The 26,640-nt window shown below is 38.0% G+C and overlaps 1 protein-coding gene across 9 annotated transcripts in view; it reads right to left on the bottom strand.

Moving 5' to 3' along the window:
- Window positions 1-26,640, bottom strand: part of DOCK3 (dedicator of cytokinesis 3) — a 403,879-nt gene that overhangs the window by 323,975 nt on the left and 53,264 nt on the right. For all 9 annotated transcript variants that reach the window (XM_060308605.1, XM_060308604.1, XM_060308607.1 and 6 more), the window contains exon 3: window positions 1,160-1,200. In XM_060308605.1, coding sequence (XP_060164588.1) covers window positions 1,160-1,200 — 41 coding nt within the window. The remainder of the gene's footprint in view (window positions 1-1,159; window positions 1,201-26,640) is intronic.

Genomic DNA, 26,640 nt, shown 5'->3' on the forward strand with positions numbered 1-26,640 from the left:
AAACATAAAATACAAATAGAAGTTATTTCCACATGAGCCTTCCTGAGATGGAAATAACACCTGAAAGTGTGTCTTAAAACTAGAGACACAAGGTAAAAAATTACCTACGAGCAGTGGTTCTTAACTGGGTCAATGTTACCACCACCACCCCACCTACCTCCCACTCCCCAGGGCCAGGGCCTTTGGCAATGTCTGGAGACATTTTTCACTGCCACAACTTGAGAGGAGATGTTAGTGAGTGGAGGTCATATACGCTGCTAAATTTCTTATAATGTACAAGATAACAAAGAATTATCTGGCCCAAAATGTCAACATTGCCAAGGATAAGAAGCCCTAGCTATGAGGAATGAAAGTATGAAGATATTGTCTTCTTATGATCACTACCTTAAAAACTAATGACAAGTGATTCTACTGGCAAAATTGATGATTGCAACTCTGAAAATTTTTATTTTTTAATAAAAGTAATGTGATAATTTTGGTATTTTCTACATAAGAAAAAGCATAATACACTAAATATTAAGCCTACAAAAAATATATAAGAAAAACTGATAATATAAAGTAAAGCAGAAAGACGTTTTTGCAAATGCATTACTGGAAAAAAATGTTGCTACATGTATTACAACTACCAATTAAAATATATTTTGTTTGATCAAATTACTATTAATTGGTAATAGAATAAACACATAAATCTAGTCCATAAAATAAGCATTTGGCACTTAAAAGTCTTATTTAAATTCATATTTTAACAAGAACATTATGATCAACAGAGATGTATCTAACTGAACATTATTTTTAAAGTTTTTTCCATTTTAGAAATAAACTCATCTAACTAATCACATGACTATACAGGACTAGGCCTATGAAAAAGTCAATGTACTTTTGTCAACTGTTTTAAGGAAAAAATATTAAATGTCCTAAATAGGCTTTTTCAAAATAAGTTTCGCATCTATTACCATACACACACTTTTCTGTCCTTTTTAAAAGGTCATTTTAATACTGCTGAGACAGAGTAGAGTCTGATACAGTTCTATAAAGGAAAGAATGAGTGTGGTTAGTGTAAAAGATTCAAAGACCGACAAGTAAGAATTGTTTTTATATCAAACAAATATACTTAGGCTGCTTTCTACATTAGAAAAGGTAACAATAAACTTTTCATTACCTTTACATTTGGCTTCTTTGTTGAAACTCCTCTATACCAACCTAAAACAAAGCATACAAAAGATATTAAAATCATATTGTTGTCACTTTCTGTAAGAGACATTATTTTTAGGATAATTAATTAATGCAAAACTTTCTAGTAAGTTTTAGGCACTTTATGCCTTTATTAAGCGTAGTTTACTCCAAAAGAAATAATCTTACAATAAATACAACATTCCCAATTTTCATCAAAAAGTACAAAATCCCTTTCAACTGAATAAGACAAAAAAAAAAATTAGAAAAGATTTCAGAGGACATATATTCAACTCCTTGAAAATTCCCAGAGGAAACCGTTAGGGGTTAGGAAAATGCCAAAATCATACAGCTTTTTTGGTGGCAAATAGGGAGTACAGCCCAGACTTTCTATTTCCTGGTCTCACTGACTCTCCCATGCACTAAACTACACCACCCTCATTTCTTGGCTTTCCAGTTGCTGAAGTTGACATCAGTGCTTCATTTATTCCCTCTCACCATTCATAAACAGCAATAACAATGAAAGTTAAAATTACACAATAAAAACAATTTTCAGAGAAAGGAAATTTTTTTACCAACTTTTCTTAAATCCAATCTATTATTTTCAGAGGGTTGCTATAGTTTCTCTACTTGGGTTTAAGGGGAAACAACTCCAATGAGTAGAAGAGGAAGCTAAGAGTTATATTTAAAGGAGGAATATGAAGAAAAAAGAAAGAGGAGATTGTTGATGATAGCTAATATTAACTGAGAGCTTACTATCCTTAATTCCATGTTCTGAAATTGAGTTGTTCCATGTATTAACCTTTAAGTCCCACAACAAAGCCATGAGGAAAACAATCAACTTTTTCTCCCCTGAAATCATAACAAACAATAAAATAATATCCTTACTTCTGTTTAGTACAACACATGAGATCATAAATTTGAATAACTCAATTTACACTTGAGAGTCTCAATATCTTTATTTTTGGTAAGTGATAACCTTACCAATGTGACACTTTACCATATCTTAAACAGGATAAAGAATGACATCAGCAGGTATGGCAGAGTAAGGACTGCCAAAAAAACCCTATCCGCAGTAAAATCAATAATAACACTGGCAAACACTGTCAATATCAACTTTTTTAGAACTCTAGAAGCAAACTAAAGACTTGAAATATTCCAAAGAGTATTTATTCAAGAAATCTGAATCTCAGTCAGAACCCTCTTAACTTGCCCTATCCCATCTCACTCTCCACAGCCCTATGTTAAACTTGAAAACCAGTCCCACATTCACAGGGAAAACCAGAAAACTAACAGCCCCTGAAGAGGACAGAAAAGAAGAAATGCAGGAAGACCTAAATAAATGAAGAGGTTTACCATCTTCACGAATTATAAAACTTAGCACTGTTAAGATATCAATTATCCCTAAAATGATCTATAGATTCAATTCAATCCCAATCAAAATCCCAGAGAAATTTTTGGTAGGGTATTAACAAGTTCTAAAATTTAAAAGGAAAGACAAATGACTACTATAATAGTCAAAACAATTTTGAAGAAAGAAAAAACTTGAATGACCCACACTACCTGATTTTAAGACTTAATATAAACCTACCATAATTGAAAGTGTAATACTGGCTAAAGAACAGACACAGAGATCAATGAAATAGATTGTAAAATCCAGAAATTAACCCACACATAAACGAACAATTGATTTTTGACAAAGGTACAAAAGCACTTCAATGGAGAATTGATAGTCTTTCAACAAATGGTGCTGAAACAATCAGACATACATATACAAAAAGAAAAAAAGAACCTCAACCTCTACCTTGCACTATAAACAAAATTACCTCAAAATATATCTAAAAGTGTAAAACTTATACAAGGACAACAAGAGACCATTTTTGTGATCTTGTGGCTAGACAAAGATTTCTTAAGCACACTCCATATAAGAATAAATTTTTAAGGTTATACTCCATTTATAATTATAAAATATTGCCTATACTCCCAGTGTTGTACAATATATCCTTGTACCTTATTTTATACCTAATACTTTGTACCTCTTAATCCCCTACCCCTATATTGCCCTTCCCCCCTCCCCTCTCCCTACTGGTAACTACAAGTTTGTTCTCAATTAACAAATGGGCAGAGACCTGAACAGATACCTCTCCAAAGAAGATATACAGTTGGCAAATAAGCATGTGAAAAGATGCTCAACATCATATGTGATTCAGGAACTACAAATTAAAACAATGAGATACCACTGCACACCAACTAGAATAGCCACTATCCAAAACACTGACAACACCACATGCTGATGAGGATGTGGAGCAACAGGAACTTTCATTGCTGATGGGAATCCAAAATGGTACAGCCACTTTGAAAGACAGTTTGGCAATTTCTTACAAAACTAAATGTACTTTTACCACAAGATCCATCAGACTCACTCTTTGGTACTTGCTCAAATGAGTTGAACACTTATGTCCACATAAAAACCTGCACATGGATGTTTATAGCAGCTTTATTCATAAGTGCTTAAACTTAGAAGATACGAAGATGACCTTCAATAGGTAAATAGATAAATAAAACTGTGGTACATCCAGACACTGGAATATTATCCAGTGATTTTTAAAAAATGAGCTATCAAGCCACAAAAGGACATGGAAGATATTTAAATGCATATTACTAAATGAACAAAGCCAATATGAAAATGCCACACAGTGTATGATTCCAACTATATGACAATCTGGAAAAGGCAAAACCATGGAGACAGTAAGAAGATCAATGGTTGCCAAGGGTTAGCAGGGAGGGAGGGATAAATAGGTGAAGAGAATTTTTAGGGCAGTAAAACTACTCTGTATAATACTATAGTGGCAGTTACATGTCATGATATATTTATCTAAACCAATAGTGTGTACAACGCCAAGAGTGAACTCTGATGTAAACTATGGACTTTGGGTGATAATGATTTGTCAATGTAGGTTCATCAATTGTAACAAGTGTACCCATTCTAGTGAGTGATGTTGATATTGCGGGAGGCTGCACATGTGTGAAGGCAGGGGGTATACAGGAACTCTCTGTACTTTCCACTTAATTTTGTCTAAAACTGCTCTAAAAAATAAAGTCTTGTTTTTTTAACGCATTTACTATATGTAATCCCACACCTAGGTATGTTCCCAATACAAAAAAAGCCTACACTAAAATCTATACTCATTATTTATAACAACTTTATTCATAACAATCAAAAACAGAACAATTCAAATGTCCATCAACTTCTGCACAGATAAATAAAATGTGATTTCAACCTGTATGATGAAATACTGCTAAGGAAGAACACACTACAGATACATATGACATGAATGGCTTTCCAATGCATTATGCTAAGTGAAAAAAGCCAGACACTATATAATGTGTGATTCCATTTATATGATACTCTGGAAAACACAAAACTAGAAGGACAGATCAGTGGTTGCCAGGGTTGAGAGAAAGGGGTTGAGAGGGAAGTTTGACTACAAGGAGCATGATGTTATATTTGGGGGTGGTGAAAATGTTCTATATCTAGATTGTGGCAATGGTTACAAGATTATGCATTTGCCAAAATTCACAAAATTCTTATGACTATACTCCAAAAAGGATGACTCTTCCTGTATATAGGTTACACCTCAATAACCTGACTAAAATAAATACACACACAATAGTATACTTCACATCTACCACAATGGTTAGAATTTTTATTTGAAATTTTAACAGTATCAGGTGTTGGCAAGAGAATGTAGAGCGATCACATACTGCTAGTGAAGGCGATAATAAATGGTCCCCACTTTCAAAAACAATGCAATATTATCTGCATATTGTATGACACTGAAATTCTACTCCCATATATTATCCCCTATACAACAGCATTGAACTGGGGATATTACTCACTCTAGAGGAATTTTTAGAAATCTGTGGGGTGGTCTGAGTTACCAGAGAAGATATTAAAAATATTTATATTTTGAAAAGACAAAGATTCTTAGAAGAAAATATAGGAGTAAATCTTCATGACCCTGGGTTAAGAAACAATTTCACACAGAAGCAACAACAAAGTTCCAATTTTTTATGTTTTTATAAAACAATAGTGAGAGAATAACTGGGATAAAATCACATGCAGATTAAGCACCACCTCAAGATTTCAGGTAAGCACTTGATCACATAACATAACATATGTTTACAGAGGTCGGCCATTTCTCATCAAGTAAACTCTCGCAATATTGTTTATCAAAAAGCTCTGTCCTGGGCTTCCCTGGTGATGCAGTGGTTGAGAATCTGCCTGCCAATGCAGAGGACACGGGTTCAAGCCCTGGTCCGAGAAGATCCCACAGGCCGCGGAGCAACTAAGCCCATGCGCCACAACTACTGAGCCTGTGCTCTAGAGCCCATGAGCCACAACTACTGAGCCCGCATGCTGCAACTATTGAAGCCGGCGCACCTAGAGCCCATGCTCCACAGCAAGAGAAGCAACCGTGATAAGAAGCCTGTGCACTGCAACAAAGAGTAGCCCCCACTCGCCACAACTAGGAAAAGCCCACACGCAGCAACGAACACCCAACACAGCCAAAAATAAATAAATTTATTTAAAAAAAGCTGTGTCCTTATGAATGAAATATACATATTAGATTGCGATATAAACTCTTGCTTCTTGTTGGGAGGCAGAGGAACAAAAGAAAGGGAAACTTAGACCAGTTCTGATGAATAGCAAGTAGCTTCAAAAACACATTATCAGGGACTTCCCTCGTGGCCCAGTGGTTAAGAATCCGCATGACAATGCAGGGGACACGGGTTCGAGCCCTGGTCTGGGAAGATCCCACATGCTGCGGAGCAACTAAGCCCATGAGCCACAACTACTGAGCCTGCACTCTAGAGCCTGCAAGCCACAACTACTGAGCCTGCACTCTAGAGCCTGCAAGCCACAACTACTGAAGCCCGCGCGCCTAGAGTCTGTGCTCCGCAACAAGAGAAGCCACCGCAACGAGAAGCCCACGCACCGCAATGAAGAGTAGCCCCCACTTGCCACAACTAGAGAAAGCCCGTGAGCAGCAACAAACACCTAACACAGCCATAAATAAATAAATTTATTTATTTAAAAAAAAACACATTATCATCTTCATTCAATGCCACCATTGTGAGGGTCATGAGAACTATGCTCAATGAATTTCAGCCATCACTTTTTCTTAAACCCAAACATCTGCTACAAATTTTGCCAAATGGTATCATTCCATGAGAGATTCAGAACTGAAGAGGATGAAGAAAGAATAAGAAAGGAGAGAGAGAAGGAAGAAGAAAAAGCTCATTCTTTTAATGTCTTTTATATACAGAACAAAAAAGTTCATAACTTCTCAAAGATTCAAAGAACTCAGATATCTGCAACATCATTAAGAATCAACAGTAAAAAGATGTTTTTTGGGTTTTTTTTTTTACATCTTTATTGGAGTATAATTGCTTCACAATGGTGTGTCCGTTTCTGCCCTACAACAAAGTGAATCAGTTATACATATACATATGTTCCCATATCTCTTCCCTCTTGCGTCTCCCTCCCTCCCACCCTCCCTATCCCACCCCTCCAGGTGGTCACAAAGCACTGAGCTGATCTCCCTGTGCTATGCGGCTGCTCCCCGCTAGCTACCTATTCTACATTTGGTAGTGCATACATGTCCATGTCACTCTCTCGCCCCGTCACAGCTTACCCTTCCCCTTCCCCATATCCTCAAGTCCATTCTCTAGTAGGTCTGTGTCTTTATTCCTGTCTTACCCCTAGGTTCTTCATGACATTTTTTTTCTTAAATTCCATATATATGTGTTAGCATATGGTAATGAGCTAGTACAATGACACATCTTCTAAATTTCTGTTTTCCTATTACAATAACCCTGGACAATGTACCTTTGCAACGTGGAGCAACTAACCCTGTGTGCCACAACTAGTGAGACTGTGCTCTACAGCCCACAAGCCACAACTACTGAGCCCACATGCCACAACTACTGAAGCCCACACGCCTAGAGCCTGTGCTCCACAACAAGAGAAGCCACCGCAATGAGAAGCCCATGCACTGCAACGAAGAGTAGTCCCCGCTCGTTGCAACTAGAGAAAGCCCACGGCAGCAACAAAGACCCAATGCAGCCAAAATAAAATCAATCCAAAGTCCTTACTACAACCTCTGCTTATTGCATCTCCCACCACGCTCTCTGCTCCTCCCTAACCAACCCCTCAACTACAGCCATACCAGTTTCCCTGCAATTCCTTCAACTCACTAAGCAAGCTCCCATACCTCAGGACTTTTACACTCCATGCCACATATGCCTGGACTGCTCTTCTCCTAGAGAACCACAGAATTGGTTCCTTTGCTTCCTCACTTCCGTCTATTCTCTGCCCAAATGTTATCTTCTCAGGAAAGGCCTTCCATGATTATCCTATATAAATACAGAGAAAACATAACCCTCCACCCCACCCCAATGCACACTATCACTCTATCTCCTTCTACCTGTTTTGTCCTTCCTTATTCTTCTCAATGAGAAGTTTGTTTTATCCTTTTCAGCTGAGTCCCAGCTGAAAGAGTGCTTGATCAGCATTAGGCACTCAAATATTTGGTAACTGAAAGAAATTAATAAATCTGTAATATATGGGCTAATAATACCTAACTGGCAAGTGGTGTTGATAAAGTTGATATATGTAAAGTGCCTTGAACAATGTCTCATACTCAATTACTGGGGGTGGGGGGTAGGGGATGACAGAGCAACAAGACACACGAAAGCTCTATGTCTGCTAAATAATACTGTAAAGTGTATTTCTAAACCTCCCCAAAGAAGACTGGGCCTATAGGGGGAAAAAAAAAAAAACCCTGCAGTCAGAAGTTTCTTAATATAAATGGTGTTCATTCTAAGAAACATTAACGGCCCAAAAATATATTCCTAAATGGCCCTCTTAAATCATTTCTGGAAAAAGTAGGGATATAAATAAAAAAGAAATACTCTTACCTATCTAACAGAGATTCAAATTAGTGCATGAATTAATACCCGTGTTCTCCTTTCTCACCAGCAAAATGTTGATACAGACACTGGTACAGAGAAGATTTACTACTGCAACAGAAAGTACAATCACTGAACCTAAAACTGGAGAGAATGAGTATGCAGGGCCTCCAAACACATGGAAAGTAACTCTTCCAACATTAAACAAAAATGACTTTTTAAAATTTATTTATTTATTTTATTTATTTATTTTTGGCTGTGTTGGGTCTTCATTGCTGTGCGTGGGCTTTCTCTAGTTGCAGTGAGCGGGGGCTACTCTTTCCTGCGGTGCGCAGGCTTCTCACTGCAGTAGCTTCTCCTGTTGCGGAGCACAGGCTCTAGGCGTGTGAGCTCAGTAGTTGTGGCTCACGGACCCTAGAGCGCAGGCTCAGTAGTTGTGGCGCACGGGCTTATTAGTTGCTCCACAGCATGTGAGATCTTCCCGGACCAGTGCTCGAACCTGTGTCCCCTGCATTGGCAGGTGGATTCTCCAGCACTGCGCCACCAGGGAAGCCCAAAATGACTTTATCACCATATAATCTGTCCATAATTAATTATCACTAATAGAACCTGAATGACGAATATGACTTTAGCCACAATTCCTTTATTCTTAAAAAGCCACCATTGAATCTTTCATGCTTACAACCATAGCTCTGTCTCAATGGACTTTTACTTATAACTCACCTTCATACAAAATGCTATTTAGAGCTATCCATCCACTGGAGGACTTTATATTTCTGACCTAAAGTAAGATTTCTACTAAAATCCACAAAATGTAGAAAGTAAATTAGGAATAGGATAGCTAAAATAAACCAAAATGTCTCTTTAGTGTCCCAAAACATAGACTGGCCTAAGAGAATAAGCTTATTTTCTTAGTCTACATAGTTTTTTACTGGGTGTACAGTTTTTCATGAAAAGCCAAACTAGGTTTCCTGTTAGCTAGGTTTACAAAAATTCTTCATAACATCAAATTTATCAACACAAGAAATAAGTAACAGTCACTACTGAGAAAAGTTCTATGCTGAAAAGAGCCAGGAAAAGAACCAGTACCAAGTAAAAAAATTAAATGTGGGTTGTACTCTCACGTAAAAAAATACATCAATGCAAATATAATCTCACTTGAAAAAATTGTAGAAAGTCCACAAGATAAGATAGAAAATGACAAAATAGAAAACTAAAGTGGAAAAACAACAGTAAAACCAAAAGCTCTAAGATATTAACTGGACTCTGAAATATGAGACTTGATTTTGGGGACTTCGTGAAAGCATGTAGTGTAGTGACACTGTGGCACAGATGTCTAATAAAAATGTTTCCTTATGGAGTCTGTATTCCTCCAGTCTTGGCTTCATTTGACATAGAAACAGTCCCATGTTGTGTTAACTTCTTTCACCCAGACATTACAATACTTGTGAAGACCACTGAACAAGTGACACATTTTCATTTCATCAACTTAAATGTTATTGGTTACATTTACTAAAAATGGTAATTTTACCTAAAATAAATTTTTAAATTACATACTAGTAAAGTTAGAAAACTCAATAATGTATATACAAAAAGTCTACTTTAAAAATGTCAGAAATTTAGACTCTAAAAATGCCATTTTATAAAATGTGATTAAAAATTAAGGTAGTAAATGAAAATTTCTAATTGAGATGCAATATTAAGTCCTGTTTTATACTAAAATCACTAGGGATTTTACTTTAGTTTTTTTTTAACATCTTTATTGGAGTATAATTGCTTTACAATGGTGTGTCAGTTTCTGCTTTATAACAAAGTGAATCAGTTATACATATACATATATCCCCATATCTCCTCCCTCTTGCATCTCCCTCCCTCCCACCCCCCCCATCCCACCCCTCTAGGCGGTCACAAAGCACTGAGCCGATCTCCCTGTGCTATGCGGCTGCTTCCCACTAGCTATCTATTTTACATCTGGTAGTGTATATATGTCCATGCCACTCTCTCACTTTGTCCCAGCTTACCCTTCCCCCTCCCCATGTCCTCAAGTCCATTCTCTAGTAGGTCTGCGTCTTTATTCCCATCTTGCCCCTCGGTTCTTCATGACCTTTTTTTGTTTATTTTTAGATTCCATATATATGTGTTAGCATACAGTATTTGTTTTTCTCTTTCTGACTTACTTCACTCTGTATGACAGACTCTAGGTCCACCCACCTCAATACAAATAACTCAATTTCATTTCTTTTTATGGCTGAGTAATATTCCATTGTATATATGTGCCTCATCTTCTTTATCCAGTCATCTGTTGATGGACACTTAGGTCACTTCCATGTCCTGGCTATTGTAAACAGAGCTGCAATGAACATTGTGGTACATGACTCTTTTTGAATTATGGTTTTCTCGGGGTATATTCCCAGTAGTGGGATTGCTGGGTCATATGGTAGGTCTATTTTTAGTTTTTTAAGGAACCTCCATACTGTTCTCCATAGTGGCTGTATCAGTTTACATTCCCACCAACAGTGCAAGAGGGTTCACTTCAGGAGTTATTCAAAGTGTATTCTATTTAAGTAATTATTCCACAAAGGAGATTGAAAAATACAGAAAATAGATTTTTACATAAAATATAAACATATCAGACTGAAGAGCAAGAAGCAAATTATAGATTTTAGAAAGACAGCTAGGGATTCACTAGACTCTCAAATATAATAAAACTCAGAGAAAACATTATATACTATTTAAAGGTAATTAATGTACAAAAATAGAACTGAGAATACTGGATTGTCAAAGAAGTAGGAAAGTAGCACACTAGTGTGTATGTGTGCTTCCTGTCACTAAGTAAGTGCTCAGTGACGATTTAACGTGTGAATGAAATGAGACAGATATAAGGGTTTACATTTGTCAACTTAACTCTGGATTGATTACACCTTCCACAATTGGTGTATAAACACACTTGGTGTATAAATTTAAAAGTCAGTTCAAGCCTGATTTTTTTTAAAAAAAACAAAAACTTTTAAAAAATGTAATCCCATTAGGTTAGAAAAGCAATCAGTAAGAAAGGAATTACATATTAAGAAGAAAGTCAGTTTGGGAAAATATTCTGGATCCTGTGTGTAAATACATATATGAAAGCCTTCATCTGAAGGCTACAATTATTTAAACATATAGACAAAAAAAATAGTGGTCACCTGTCCCTGTGCCATGCTCTGTGCCAGGCGTTTTCATATATACAATCCCAAAACACTGCTGAATACCACTTTGTTAAATATGCATCATCATTTAGATTGTGAAATGTCCTTGCCAATGAAAGTAAAGCTATACTATCAAAAAGGGCCAACAGTACCACTACAATTGCTACTGACAGAGAGGCTACAGAACAGTGTTAGCAGTGTTAACCCAAAAGAATGAAGCCTCTATATAATTCAGGCCTTGTGACAGTCAACAATCAGCAATCCTTTACAAAGATTCCGGGTGCAAACCAATCAAGCCAGATCAAAAGTACCAAATGAAGTCCAACAAAAAGTATCCTTCAGTAAGAAGTTTCAAACTTTTTATTTTGAAGGTATAACATATTCTTCACTGTCTGACAAAAGGAAAAAAATGCAAATGTATCTATCCCCACTCCCATCCCAGGGCTAACAGCTGCTCAGGAAGTAGAGACAGGTAGACAAAAAGCACAATTTCTATTCCATTCCATATCGTGATTAAAAGTAGTTTAAAAAAAATCACCATTCATTATGAAGGGCAGATTTGCATGTAGATCCACTTTAGAGATCATTTAAGTAACCAACTATAAAATCAAGGACCAAAATACTAATTTTTCTTTGGTATATCAATAAAAATATGCACAGCCCATCTAATTCTTTATCCTTTTTCCAATTATATAACTAATAGGCAGGAAACAAAGTACCAACCACTTACATGAAAAAAGAAATTTACAGATAATTCAGCCCCAAAGTGGGGGAACATAATTACTCAAAAGGTCTACATTCAAAATACACTTTCCATTATTTTCATTGAAAACTGTTAAAGAATAACCTTATGTATTTATTTGCATAAAAATAATTTAATCCTATTTTAAATCTTCATTTATGAGCAGTAAGTATAAAAGACAATAATTGGCAATAAATAAACGTACATTAAAAATTAAGAACTTTTACTTCCAAATGAGTTATTGTTCCCTTAAGAGTAGTCATTCGGGAGAACCATAAACAAATTTCAATAATATTGCCATTGATTAAGATATTTTAAAAACTCTTTTAGAATTCAAATATATATGAAATACATTTACTAACTTATGGTTCTAGCCCTGGCAAAACACTTTGCATTAGACAAATATAAACCTGAACAAAATACATGAAACAACTGTGTAAGAGCAATGGAGAGCAACTATCATAGACAAGATCTAAGGCACTATAATCCTTGAAAAAAGAGAATCACATCAAAGCGAGCTCCTCATTCAGCTGAGATTTTCCCTGAGGACATCCCAGCAAAAATGAGAGTCCCACTGAGGTAAGAAGAAAAGGGTTGACACTGAGAGCTACCTGATACAATCTCCACTCTTGGGATTGCCTAATTCCTACAGTTCTAATTCAGGGCAACGTTCCAAGAAGCCCAGCAGAAGGTAGCAGCTGACAGGCTAAAGAGTTGAACAGAGCCACATTACCTTTAGGAGAACTATAATAATACAGTGACTTTTCAACAGAAATGATGGAAATCAAAAGTTAATGAAGTAAACCTTTAAAATGCTAAAAGAAAGTATTCATCACCTGGGTGTAGAAAACTACACCCAGGGAAAAGATCTTTCAAAATGATGACAAATGAAAAAACAGATTCACATAAACAAAAGCTGAATGAATGTGCAGCAAACCTACACTAAAGAAGCATTACTAAAAGGAGTACTTACGGTAAAATGAAAGTGATCCCAGATGCAACCATGAAAAAGAAGAAAGAAACAGCACTGGAAAGGGTAAAAATGTGGGCAAACAAATGAATATAGACAGAAGATATATGACAATAGCGATACAAAAGGTAATAGAGGAGCAAACGCAATTAAATCACTGTAAAAGTTCATGCATTGTTGGAAGGTGTAAAAGTAAAAATTCAAGGTAGACTCTAATAAGTCAAGGATGTATGTTTCAACTCTAGGGTAACACCAAGGGACACATAAAATACTTCAAAACCAACAAGCTAATAGAGGAAAATAAATAGAATTTGCTAGGTCAACTTGAGGCAAGAAAAGATAAATTAATGGACAAAGACCAAAATGACAGACTTAAACCTAGCTAGATCAATAATTAAATCAGGGGCTTCCCTGGTGGCGCAGTGGTTGGGAGTCCGCCTGCCGATGCAGGGGACATGGGCTCGGGCCCCAGTCCGGGAGGATCCCACATGCCGCAGAGCGGCTGGGCCCGTGAGCCATGGCCGCTGAGCCTGCGCGTCCGGAGCCTGTGCTCTGCAACGGGAGAGGCCACAACAGTGAGAGGCTCGCGTACCGCAAAAAAAAAATAATAATAATAATAATAATAATTAAATCAACTGCAAATGAAATAATCCAAATTCTCAGACTAAACAAAAAGAAATCCCCTATTATGTGCTATTTACACACTACACACACACACACACACACACACACACATTTAAACATAAGAATGTATAAAAGTTAAAAGTAGAAGCATAGGTGACTTTCACTTGGCCCCAGAATAATGGAAGTCACTGAATCTCTCCACATAGCCTCCAAAGGACATGCAGATTAAAAAAAAATTTTTTAATTTAAAAAAAGAACATTAAAGCCACAATTAATCTATGCCTTCAACATTACTAAGTGTCAGAGAATACTATGGACTTCAAATTACATTTACGTAGAGAAAAACTCCAAATTAAAAGAAGCTAACTCTAGAGCACCTGCTCTTACTGTACAGCTCTTCACTACTACATCTCCCACGCAGATGCAATGCTTTTCTAAGACTGCCAGTTCTTTTTTACATGGACTCTCTGGACTTCTCCTTGCCTTCTACACACAGGCTTGCAGTGGTAGAATGAGTATTCTGTTTATATAGGCAAAAGAGTATGGCGCCTTGTCAAAACAAGGAACCTTGTCAAAACAAGTCAAGTACATGTAATATTCTAGGGCAAGCTCAACTGGTCATTCTGTCCTTGGATTTAAAAGGCGGATAATGGCAGCAAGGCAAATGGTGATGACAGCCTTCAATATGTCTGTTTTTCTCCCTCTCTCAAGTCTCACAGGTTTAATTTGTTCTGATTACTTTCTACATCTGGTGTTCATATGTCAACCTGATTATCACCCTTTACATTCATCCAGGAAATAACCTTCAAGAATCTCTCATGTGCTGGATTTTCTTGTTTCCTGAATCCCACGTCTTCTTATTGCTTTATTTACTGCTTTTAAAGGAACACATCCCCTAATAGCTTCTTGAGAAAAATTATATGGAAGGAAAACTGAGACCTTTGCATGGCATAAAATATATTTAGTATACTCTCATATTCAATTCATACTTTGGCTGGGTTATAAAATTCTAGATTAGAAATCACTTTCTGTCAACATTTTGAAGACACTGCTCTACTGTCTTCTAGCTTCTATAGTTAAAATCTAATCCTCTGTATGTACTATGCTCTTTCCTGTCTCTGAATGCTTGCTGAATCTTGTGAAATATTGTGAAATTTCACAGTGATATTGGCTTATTTTCATTCATTTGTGTTAGGTACTTTCAATCTATCAATCCACACCCTTCCATTCTGAAATACTTTCCTGAATTACTTCGTCATTGATTTCTATCCTTCAGTTTCTCTCTTCTATGTTTCTGAATCTCCACCAGGTGATATATCTCTTGAAGCTGACCTCCAATATTCTGATCTTCTCTAATTTTCTATGATGTGTATTTTTTCTCTACTTTCCAGGAAATTTCCTCATCTTTATCTTTCAACCCTTCTTCTGAGATTTTTCATGTTTCATGATGTTCTATCATGTTTTTAATTTCCTAGAGCTCTTTTCTGTTGTCTGAATGTTCCTTTTTTTATAGTATCCTGTTCTTGTTCCATGGATGCTATGGCTTCCTTTATGTCTCAGAGTGGTATTAATGATAAGGTTTAAGTTTTTCCCACCCTATGTAGTCTCTTTCCCCAAGGTGTTTTTTCTTCTTCTTTTTTGGGGGGAAGGAAGGGAGCCATCTTTCATATTAGAGGCATCCTCAAATATCTCGTACCCTCGGTTGTCTGCTCAATTTAAAAGAAAGTAAATTAAAAGTTAACTGGGGGAGTCCCATGGTGGCCTAGTCGTTAGGATTCTGGGCTTTCACTGCTGTGGCCCAGGTTCAATCCCTGGTTGGGGAACTGAGATCCCACAAGCACAGCAAAAAAGAAAAAGTTAACTGGAAGCTCTAAATGCATGTGTGAAGTTTGCTGACCTTCTGATTCACTGTATGGAGATCTGACTAACATTTGTTGTGAAAATTCTGATATCAAGGTATCTACTAGAGTCCAGTCAGGAAACAGAAACCACACCAACCTTTCAAAGAGGAAAAATTTTAATATAAAGAATCATTAACTAGGTAACCAAGACATGGAAGCAACCTAAATGTCCACTGACAGATGAATGGATAAAGAAGACATGGTATATATATATACAATGGAATACTACTCGGCCATAAAGAAGAAATACTACTCGGCCATAAAGAAGAAATAATACCATTTGCAGCAACATGGATGGACCTAGAGATGATCATACGAAGTGAAGTCAGACAGAGAAAGACAAATATCATATGATATCACTTATATGTGAAATCTAAAATACGATACAAATGAACTTATTTACAAAACAGAAACCGACTCACAGACACAGAAAACAAAACTTATGATTACCAAAAGGGAAGGGGGGGAGGGATAAATTAGGAGTTTGGGATTAGCATGTACAAACTACTATGTATAAAATAGATAAACAACAAGAAGAACTATACTCAATATATTGTAATAAACTATAATGGAAAAGATATGAAAAAGAATATACACACCAACACACACACACATATATATATGGCTGAATCACTTTGCTGTACACCAGAAACTAACACAACATTGTAAATCAACTATACTTTGATTTTTTTAAAAAGGAATCATTAAGTAGGTAAAAGATAGTAAGTAATTAAAAATGTAAAAGAGGACTCTAGGATATAACTGAGGTAGCAACTACAAAAAACTATTGTTTTTTGTAGAGAAGAAATAAAGAAATAAAGCTTAGAAACTTAAAGAAGGGATCCCAAAAGGCTAAGATACAGATCTCTGAGGAAGAGCATGCTGCGGCAAAACATGCTAACCACAGCCACAGTGACAAATGCTGGACACCATTCACCAGAACCAAGACCACTGCCTGCCATAAGGAATACTGCAGGGACCAACTGCCTTCAGAGCAGTTTGTCAGTGGGATAAAATAAAAACAGGAAGAATTAACTCTCTTCCTCAACCTCCAGCCTAACAGTCTCCCTATAATGCCCCTTTATTGGCAAAGCCTAACACAGATTTCGCTGTCAAAGAAGAAATGTGGTTTTCAGAGTTTCCAGCTCCAGCATCACAGGAAGGGCTAAGAAGGGCAGGTTTGGAACTTAGTGGCAATAAAAAGTCAATAACTGGCACAGTCAGCATCTTTAGGTCTCTCATCTTGCCATGTTCAGATAGCTCACAAAAGTCTTCTAATCTCCTGTTTGGAAGGTAAATGTCTGGCTGCCATGATTTCAAAGGCCAAGTGGAAGATGAAGGCTAGAAGTTTCCATATTCAATATTCTGTAGGCATGTCGTGACTTAATCACCCAGTTTTCAATACAGAACCTATTTCCTACAAAAACATGCATGAAGTCTCTCAATCCACAGATGCTCTATTTATCCTTTATTTTGTAATAAACCTCAAAACTTCTACCAGATGAAGAAGGAGCAGCCACCAAATGAGCTGAAGTAAGGGAGAAGACTTATATAATTTCATCCTCATTTCTAAAGATATCTGGTGCTATAAGTTCCTATGCCTTTTAAGGATCTGCTGTGTAAATGAGGGTGGTTCCCAAATATTCCTACTACATGCTTTGGATTCAGATATCTTGGGTCTGTAAAGTCATAGTTTCCACTCTTCCAACGCCTTGCCAACTTTCTGTGTCCCTGAGAGTATACTACATTTTTAAATCCCTGTATTTTCATTTTTGTAGTGTTTCAGCAACAAGCAAAACCAAATGCAGATAATCAATACTCCAAGGTAACCCAAAAGCTCCCAACATTCTTTTCAAGATGGTAACAAATTTTCATCCTCTGAGAGTTTGTAAGCTTACTTTAAAGAGTATTCCAAATACTTTTTGAAAAAAGCTCACTATTATTAGAATAATTATATAATCTCTCAAGGTGTCTACTACTCTAAGGATAAAATTCATCTAGATGTATATAACATTTGTTTTTTAACAGTTTGTTAATTTATGGTCACATTTAATATTAAAATCAAAAGAAGGATAAAGATCTGATACAAAGACATATTCTTTTTTGAGTCCTCGTAGTAGCAATCAAATAAACTGTAATGGAAAAATTATGAAAAACACCATCCAAGCTACATTCATTTGAAATATAAACTGTGGTTTCTTACTATAAGCTCTAAGTATATTTCATCCACCTAAAATTTCCATGGAAAAATAGCTATCTTGCATATCTTATAAAAGGGGAACTTGAGAAATCATAAGCTCATGCTCAGTCATAAACCTTCCACAACAGAGATAGACCCCTGATTTCCCAAGATCCACTTTATTATTCTCTCCACAAACCACTGACGTATCCTGATGAAGGTACACTATGAAATGGCAGTGAATACGTAGGATGTGAAAATACAAAGAGGAGAGATACAGCAGTTTGAGGTGCCTGGGGCCATTCATCAAAGGCTATGTGAGACTACGATTATCAGCATCATTCTGAACCCCTAACAAATCTTGTTTCAAACAGGTACACAAAACTACAAAAATAAAAAATTACTACCCTCCTCTTGCCCAAAACAGGCCATCTTCAAGACCCAGGAGAGGCAAACACCTGTCTATATAAAACTTCAAACCCTGATGCTTATTTTCTATGACCCACAGTCTATTGCTAACTTAAACTCTCATATAATACTCCACGAATGAAAACTTTCCTGGTGACCAGAAAACCGTGAATTGCTCCAAAGTTTGCTCCAAAGTCCAAAAACAGAAAACACATTTGTTAAGTGTTCATTCATTCACTTATTAATCTATTAGGAGAAACAGCTGTCCCACACAACCCAATAGACTTTAAAATGGAGCTCAAGAAACAGTGGTTTTTCCAAAACTAGAGTCTCATTGAATGCCAAATAGCTTAATACTCAGGAAAAACAGAATCTTCTTTCTACCACATACCCCTATGTTCCCTTCAACCTCCTGAACTAAAATATAAAGGTAATAATGTTTCATATGGTTATTCTGAGGATCAGCTGAAGTAACGAATGTACAATATCTACTACTATTACCTAGAATATGGTAGGTAGAAAGCAAATGACTACTTTTTAATAAGTTCTGTTTATGTATTTATTATTTGTTTATTTATATTTATTTTGGCTGCACTGGGTCTTAGTTGTGGCACATGGGCTCTTAGTTGTGGCATGCAGACTTCTTAGCTGCAGCATGTGTACTCTTAGTTGCAACGTGCAAACTCTTAGTTGCGGCATGCATGCAGGATCTAGTTCCCAACCAGGGATTGAACCCGGGCCCCCTGCATTGGGAACGCAGTCTTACCCACTGTATCACCAGGGAAGTCCCGCAAATGTTTATTATAAAACTCTTACTTCTAAACATCAAGTTGCAAGCATAATGGAAAATCAACCAAAGGCATTTAAAAGTAATGCTGTTAAGTGTTTCGAACTATATTGTACAAAATAGTGTACAAAACTGTACACTAAGTACTATGATTTGAAATTGTGACAATTTTCATACATAAATCATTTCCTAAAGTTCATAAAAATGAAGTCTTTATAATTATAAGAATTCTTTCTTCTTATCAGAAAGGTGAAAAATTTTTACTATCCATAAAACTTAAATTTTTACATGCCATTAGAAAGTGACAGGGAATATTTATCCAACAAAGTACAGCAGAGACTAATAAAAGTAGTACCCAACCTAGGAGTCTCTTTAATTATTTATTATACAATTTTTCAATAACCTTGGAAGTAATGAAACATGTTTCATTTCTATATGTGTATCAGAAAGTTAACATTCCTTTGTTGATGCTGATACTGATTCTCGGTCTAAATATTAAAGCAGAACAAGATGAGAAAAGGAAAACCAATCCCATTAGTGGCCAAGATGGTGGAGCAGGAAGGCCCTGAGCTCACCTCCTCCCACAGGCACAGCAAAATTACACCTATTTACAGAGCAACTATCAATGAAAGAACAACTCGAAACCAGCAGAAATGATTTTCCCAACAAAATATATTAAGAAAGAACCACAACAAGATGGATACGAGGGGCAGAAATGTGGTACAGTCAAGACCCATACTCCTGGGCAGGCAACCTGCAAATAGAAAGATGATCACAACTGCAGAGGTTCTCCCCAAGAAGCAAGGGATCCGAACCCGACATCAGGCTTCCCCAACCCAGGGATCCTACAGCAAAAAGATGAGCCCCAAATGTCTGGCTTTGAAGGCCAGTAGGACTTGCATGTGGCAGAGCCAGAGGGCTGTAGGAAACAGAGATTCTGTTCTTAAAAAGCTCACGCAAAATCTCCCATGCTCTGAGACCCAGAATAGAGGCAGAAATTTTAAAAGAGCCTGAGTCAGACCCATTTGCTGATTTGGAGAGCCTCCTAAAGAGAAAGGAAGCAACTGAGTTTCCCCATGAGGACACAGACATGGGTGGCACCCTGTTTGGGGAGCTTGTTCCAATACAAGGACACTGGTGCTGGCAAGCACCAATTTGGAGTCCTCCCTCTAGCCTGTTAGCATTGGGGGCTTACCTTCCCGCCAGCCAACTGGCACCAGCCCTGGGACACCCCGGGCACTACAGTCAGCCATACCAGCACCCAGTCCCACCAACCAGCAACCTGGCACCGGACCTGGGAACCCCCAGGCCCCAGAGCCAGATGACCCAGAACCCATCAACACCCACCAGCAAACTAGCACCAGTGCAGGACCCCCAAGAAACACAGCCCGGTGCACCAGTAGGCCAGCAGCCTCTGCACTAGGCAGGGACTGGCAACCAACCAGGCCAGAGATCAGCCTGCCTACCACACTGCCCCCAGTAGTCGGCCCTGCCACAAAAGAAATGCCCATGCAGCCCTAGAGCATATAACTCTAAAGACAACAGGGGAATGCGCTGCTGGGACCCATAGGACAACTCCTACATAAGACCATTTTGCCAAGATCAAGAAATGTAACCAACCTACATAATACATAGAAATAAAAACAGAGAATTAGGCAAAATGAGGGAATAGACAAATATGCTCCAAACAAAGCAACAAGACAAAACCCCAGAAAAATAACTAAGCAAAGCAAAGATAAGCAGTCTACCCAATAAAGAGTTCAAGGTAATGGCCATAAAGATGCTCAATGAATTAAAAAGAAGAATTAAAGAACACAATGAGAAGTTTCGCCATTAGTAAACTCAATGAATATGCATTCAATTTAATTTTAAATTTCAGGTTTTAGCATTAAAAAGTAGATTAATCAAAATTGTTCATCTCGGGGCTTCCCTGGTGGCGCAGTGGTTGAGAGTCCACCTGCTGATGCAGCGGATACGGGTTCGTACCCCGGTCCAGGAAGATCCCACAGGCCGCAGAGCGGCTGGGCCCGTGAGCCATGGCCACTGAGCCTGTGCGTCCGGAGCCTGTGCTCCGCAACGGGAGAGGCCACAACAGTGAGAGGCCCGCATACCGCAAAAAAAAAAAAATTGTTCATCTCGGCTCTCTCCCAAAACCTCAGTAAAATGACAGTAAGTAAAAAAACTGTATATTAATTAATAAACTTACACAGTCTAGGAAAAGGTAATTTAGATACCAGCAGACAATAATCACTTTAAACATTTGGAAGCTTGAAGGCAAACAGATAAATACTAAAACCTATCTACAAGCAGAGAAGCCAACAAGAGTCAATTCTTAACACAAACCCCTAGCAAATCATAGGAATTCAAGGTATCAGGAGTTCAAGAAGGCCTGCAGATAATATGATCCTACATACAGAAAATCCTAAAGACTCCACACACAAAAAAAAAACTATTAGAACTAAGAAATAAATTCACTGAAGCTGCAAGACACAAAAATCAATTTTAAAAATCAGTTGAGGGGGTGCCTTCAAGATGGCAGAGAAATGAAACATGGAGGTCACCTTCCTCCCCACAAATACATCAAAACTGCATCTACATGTGGAACAACTCCTACAGAACACCTACTGAACACTGGCAGAAGAACTCAGACTTCCCAAAAGGCAAGAAACTCCCACATACCGAGGTAGGGCAAAAGAAAAAAGGAAAAACAAAGACAAGAGAATAGAGACACAACCTGCACCTCTGGGAGGGAGCTGTGAAGGAGGAAAAGTTTCCACACACTAGGAAGCTCCTTCACTGGCAGGGACGGGGAGTGGGTGGGGGAGAATCTTCGGAGCCACAGAGGAGAGCACAGCAACAAGGGTGCAGAGGGCAAAGCGGAGAGATTCCCACACAGAGGATTGGTGCCGACCAGCACTCACCAGCCTGAGATGCTCATCTGTTCACCTTCAGGGGCAGGTGGGGGCTGGGAGCTGAGGCTTGGGCTTCAGAGGTCAGACCCCAGGGAGAGGACTGGGGCTGGCTGGGTGAACACAGCCTGAAGGGGGCTAGTGCACCACAGCTAGGAGGGAGGGAGTCCGGGGAAAAGTCTGGACCTGCCTAAGAGGCAAGAGACCACTGTTTCAGGGTGCACAAAGAGAGGGGATTCAGAGCACCGCCTAAACAAGCTCCAGAGATGGACGCGAGCTGCAGCTATCAGCGTGGACCCCAGAGACAGGCATGAAATGCTAAGGCTGCTGCTACAGCCACCAAGAAGCCTGTGTGCAAGCACAGGTCACTATCCACACCTTCCCTCCTGGGAGCCTGTGCAGCCTGCCTCTGCCAGGGTCCCGTGGTCCAAGGACAACTTCCCCAGGAGAACACACAGCGTGCCTCAGGCTATTGCAACGTCTACCACCAGAGGCTTGCCCCGCATTCCATACCCCTCTCTCCCCCAGGCCTCAGTGAGCCAGAGCCCCCTAGTCAGCCTCTCCATTAATGCTGTCCTGTCTGGGTAGGAAACAGATGCCATCAGGTGACCTACACACAGAGGCAAGGCCAAATCCAAAGCTGAACCCCAGGAGCTGTGTGAACAGCAAAGAGAAAGGGGAATTCCTCCTAGCAGCCTCAGGAGAAACAGATTATATCTCCACAATCAACTTCATGTTCCCTGTATCTGTGGAATACCTGAATAGACAACAAACCATCCCAAAATTGAGGTGGTGGACTTCGGGAGTAACAGTAGACTTGGGGCTAGCTTTCTGCATCTAATTTGTTTCTGGTGTTATGTTTACCTTTGTTTAGTATTTAGAGCTTATTATCATTGGTAGATTTCTTTATTGATTTGGTTGCTCTCTTTCTTTTTTTATTTTATATATATATATATATATATATAATTTTTTCCTTTTTCTCTTTTTGTGAGTGTGTATGTGTACACTTCTTTGTGTGATTTTGTCTGTGTAGCTTTGCTTTTGCCATTTGTCCTAGAGCTATGACTGTCCATTTTGGTTTTGTTTTGTTTTGTTGTTTGGTTTTTTAAGAACAGTTTTTAGTACTTTTATCTTTGGTGGATTTGTATTTTGGTTTGGTTGCTCTCTTCTTTCTCTCTTTTTTTTAATTACTTTTTTATTTTTTTATTTCTAATAATTCTATTATTTTTTTCTTTCTTTCTTTCCCTCCCTCCGTCCCTCCCTCTCTCTCTCTTTCTTTTTCTCCCTCTTCTTCTGAGTGATGTGGCTGACAAGGTCTTGGTGCTCTGGCCGGGTGTCAGGCCTGAGCCTCTGAGGTGGGAGAGCCAAGTTCAGGACACTGGTCCACCCAAGACCTCCTGGCCCCATGTAATATCAAACGGCGAAAGCTCTCCAGGAGATCTTCATCTCAACACTAAGACCCAGCTCCACTCAGTGACCAGCAAGCTACAGTGCTGGACACCCTATGCCAAACAACTAGGAAGACAGGAACACGAACCCACCCATTAGCAGCGAGACTGACTAAAATCATGATAGGTTCACAGACACACCAAAACACACCACCATACGTAGTCCTGCCCACCAGAAAGACAAGATCCAGCCTCATCCACCAGGACACAGGCACCATTCCCCTCCACCAGGAAGCCTACAAAACCCACTGAACCAACCTTACCCACTGGGAGCAGACACCAAAAACAACGGGAACTACAAACATGCAGCCTGCGAAATGGAGACCCCAAACACAGTAAGTTAAGAAAAATGAGAAGACAGAGAAACACACAGCAGATGAAAAAGCAAGGTAAAAGCACACCAGACCAAACAAATGAAGAGGAAATAGGCAGTCTACCTGAAAAAGAATTCACAGTAATGATAGGAAAGATGATCCAAAATCCTGGAAATAGAATGGAGAAAATACAAGAAACATTTAACACGGATCTAGAAGAACTAAAGGGCAAACAAACAATGATGAACAACACAATAAATGAAATTAAAAATTCTCTAGAAGAAATCAATAGCAGAATAACTGGGGAAAAAGAACGGATAAGTGACCTGGAAGATAAAAAAGTGGAAATAACTACCACAGAGCAGAATAAAGAAAAAGGAATGAAAATAATTGAGGACAATCTCAGAGACCTCTGGGACAACATAAAATGCACCAACATTCGAATTATAGGGGTCCCAGAAGAAAAAGAGCAAAAAAAAGGGACTGAGAAAATATTTGAAGAGATTATAGTTTAAAAACTTCCCTAATATGGGTAAGGAAATGGTCAATCAAGTCCAGGAAGCACAGAGTGTCCCATACAGGATAAATCCAGAGAAACACACCAAGACACATAACAATCAAACTATCAAAAATTAAATACAAAGAAAAAATATTAAAAGCAGTAACGGAAAAGCGACAATTAACGTATGAGGGAATTCCCATAAGGTTAACAGCTGATCTTTCAGCAGAAACTCTGCAAGCCAGAAGGGAGTGCCAGGACATATTTAAAGTGATGAAAGGGAAAAACCTACAACCAAGATTACTCTACGCAGCAAGGATCTCATTCAGATTCGACGGAGAAATTGAAACCTTTAGAGGCAAGCAAAAGCTAAGAGAATTCAGCACCACCAAACCAGCTCTACAACAAATGCTAAAGGAACTTCTCTAGGCAGGAAATACAAGAGAAGGAAAAGACTTACAATAACAAGCCCAAAACAATTAAGAAAATGGTAATAAGAACATATATATGAATAACTACCTTAAATGTAACTGGATTAAATGCGCCAACCAAAAGATATAGACTGGCTGAATGGATACAAAAACAAGACCCGTACATATGCTATCTACGAGAGACCCACTTCAGACCTAGGGACACATACAGACTGAAAGTGAGGGGATGGAAAAAGATATTCCATGCAAATGGAAATCAAAAGAAAGCTGGAGTAGCAATTCTCATATCAGACAAAACAGACTTTAAAATAAAGACTATTAAAAGAGACAGAGAAGGACAGAACATGATGGTCAAGGGATCAATTCAAGAAGAAGATATGACAACTGCAAATATTTATGCACCCAACATAGGAGTACCTCAATACATAAGGCAAATGCTAACAGCCATAAAAGGGACATCAACAGTAACACAATAATATTTGGGGACTGTAACACCCCACTTTCACCAATGGACAGATCATCCAAAATTAAAATAAACAAGGAAACACAAGCTTTAAATGATACATTATACAATATGGACTTAATTGATATTTATAGGATATTCCATCCAAAAAGAGCAGATTACACTTTCTTCTCAAGTGCTCATGGAACATTCTCCAGGATAGATCATATCTTGGGTCACAAATCAATCCTTGGTAAATTTAAGAAATTTTAAATCGTATCAAGTATCTTTTCTGACCACAACGCTATGAGACTAGATATCAATTACAGGAAAAAATCTGTAAAAAATACAAACACATGGAGGCTAAACAATACACTACTGAATAAGCAAGAGATCACTGAAGAAATCAAAGAGGAAATCAAAAAATACCTAGAACAAATGACAATGAAAACACGATGGTCCAAAACCTATGGGATGCAGCAAAAGCAGTTCTAAGAGGGAAGTTTATAGCAATACAATCCTACCTTAAGAAACAAGAAACATCTCAAATAAACAACCTAACCTTACACCTAAAGCAATTAGAGAGCGAAGAACAAAAAAACTCCAAAGTTAGCAGAAGGAAAGAAATCATAAAGATCAGATCAGAAATAAATGAAAAAGAAATGAAGGAAACGATAGCAAAAATCACTGAAACTAAAAGCTGGTTCTTTGAGAAGATAAAATTGATAAACCATTAGCCAGATTCTTCAAGAAAAAAAGGGAGAAGACTCCAATTAATAGAATTCAAATAGAATAAGGAGAAGTAACAACTGACACTGCAGAAATACAAAGGATCATGAGAGATTACTACAAGCAACTATATGCCAATAAAATGGACAACCTGGAAGAAATGGACAAGTTGTTAGAAAAGCACGACCTTCGGAGACTGAACCAGGAAGAGATAGCAAATGTAAACAGACCAATCACAAGCACTGAAATTGAAACTGTGATTAAAAGCACAAACAAACAAAAGCCCAGGACCAGATGGCTTCACAGGTGAATTCTATCAAACATTTAGAGAAGAGTTAACACCTATCCTTCTCAAAGTCTTCCAAAATATAGCAGAGGGAGAAACACTCCCAAACTCATTCTATGAGGCCACCATTACCCTGATACCAAAACCAGACAAAGATGCCACAAAAAAAGAAAAACTTCAGGTCAATATCACTGATGAACATATGCAAAACTCCTCAACAAAATACTAGCAAACAGAATCCAACAGCACATTAAAAGGATCATACACCATGATGAAGTGGGGTTTATCCCAGGAATGCAAAGATTCTTCAGTATACGCAAATCAATCAATGTGATACACCATATTAACAAACTGAAGGAGAAAAACCATATGATCATCTCAATAGATGCAGAAAAAGCTTTCATCAAAATTCAACAACCATTTATGATAAAAAAAAAAAACTCTACAGAAAGTGGGCGTAGAGGGAACTCTCCTCAACATAATAAAGGCCATATATGACAAACTCACAGCAAACATCATTCTCAATGGTGAAAAACTGAAAGCATTTCCACTAGGATCAGGAACAAGACAAGGATGCCCACTCTCACCACTATTATTCAACATAGTTTTGGAAGTCCTCGCCACGGCAATTAGAGAAGAAG

Source organism: Globicephala melas, chromosome 11 (assembly GCF_963455315.2).
Source record: "Globicephala melas chromosome 11, mGloMel1.2, whole genome shotgun sequence".
Lineage (NCBI taxonomy): Eukaryota > Metazoa > Chordata > Mammalia > Artiodactyla > Delphinidae > Globicephala > Globicephala melas.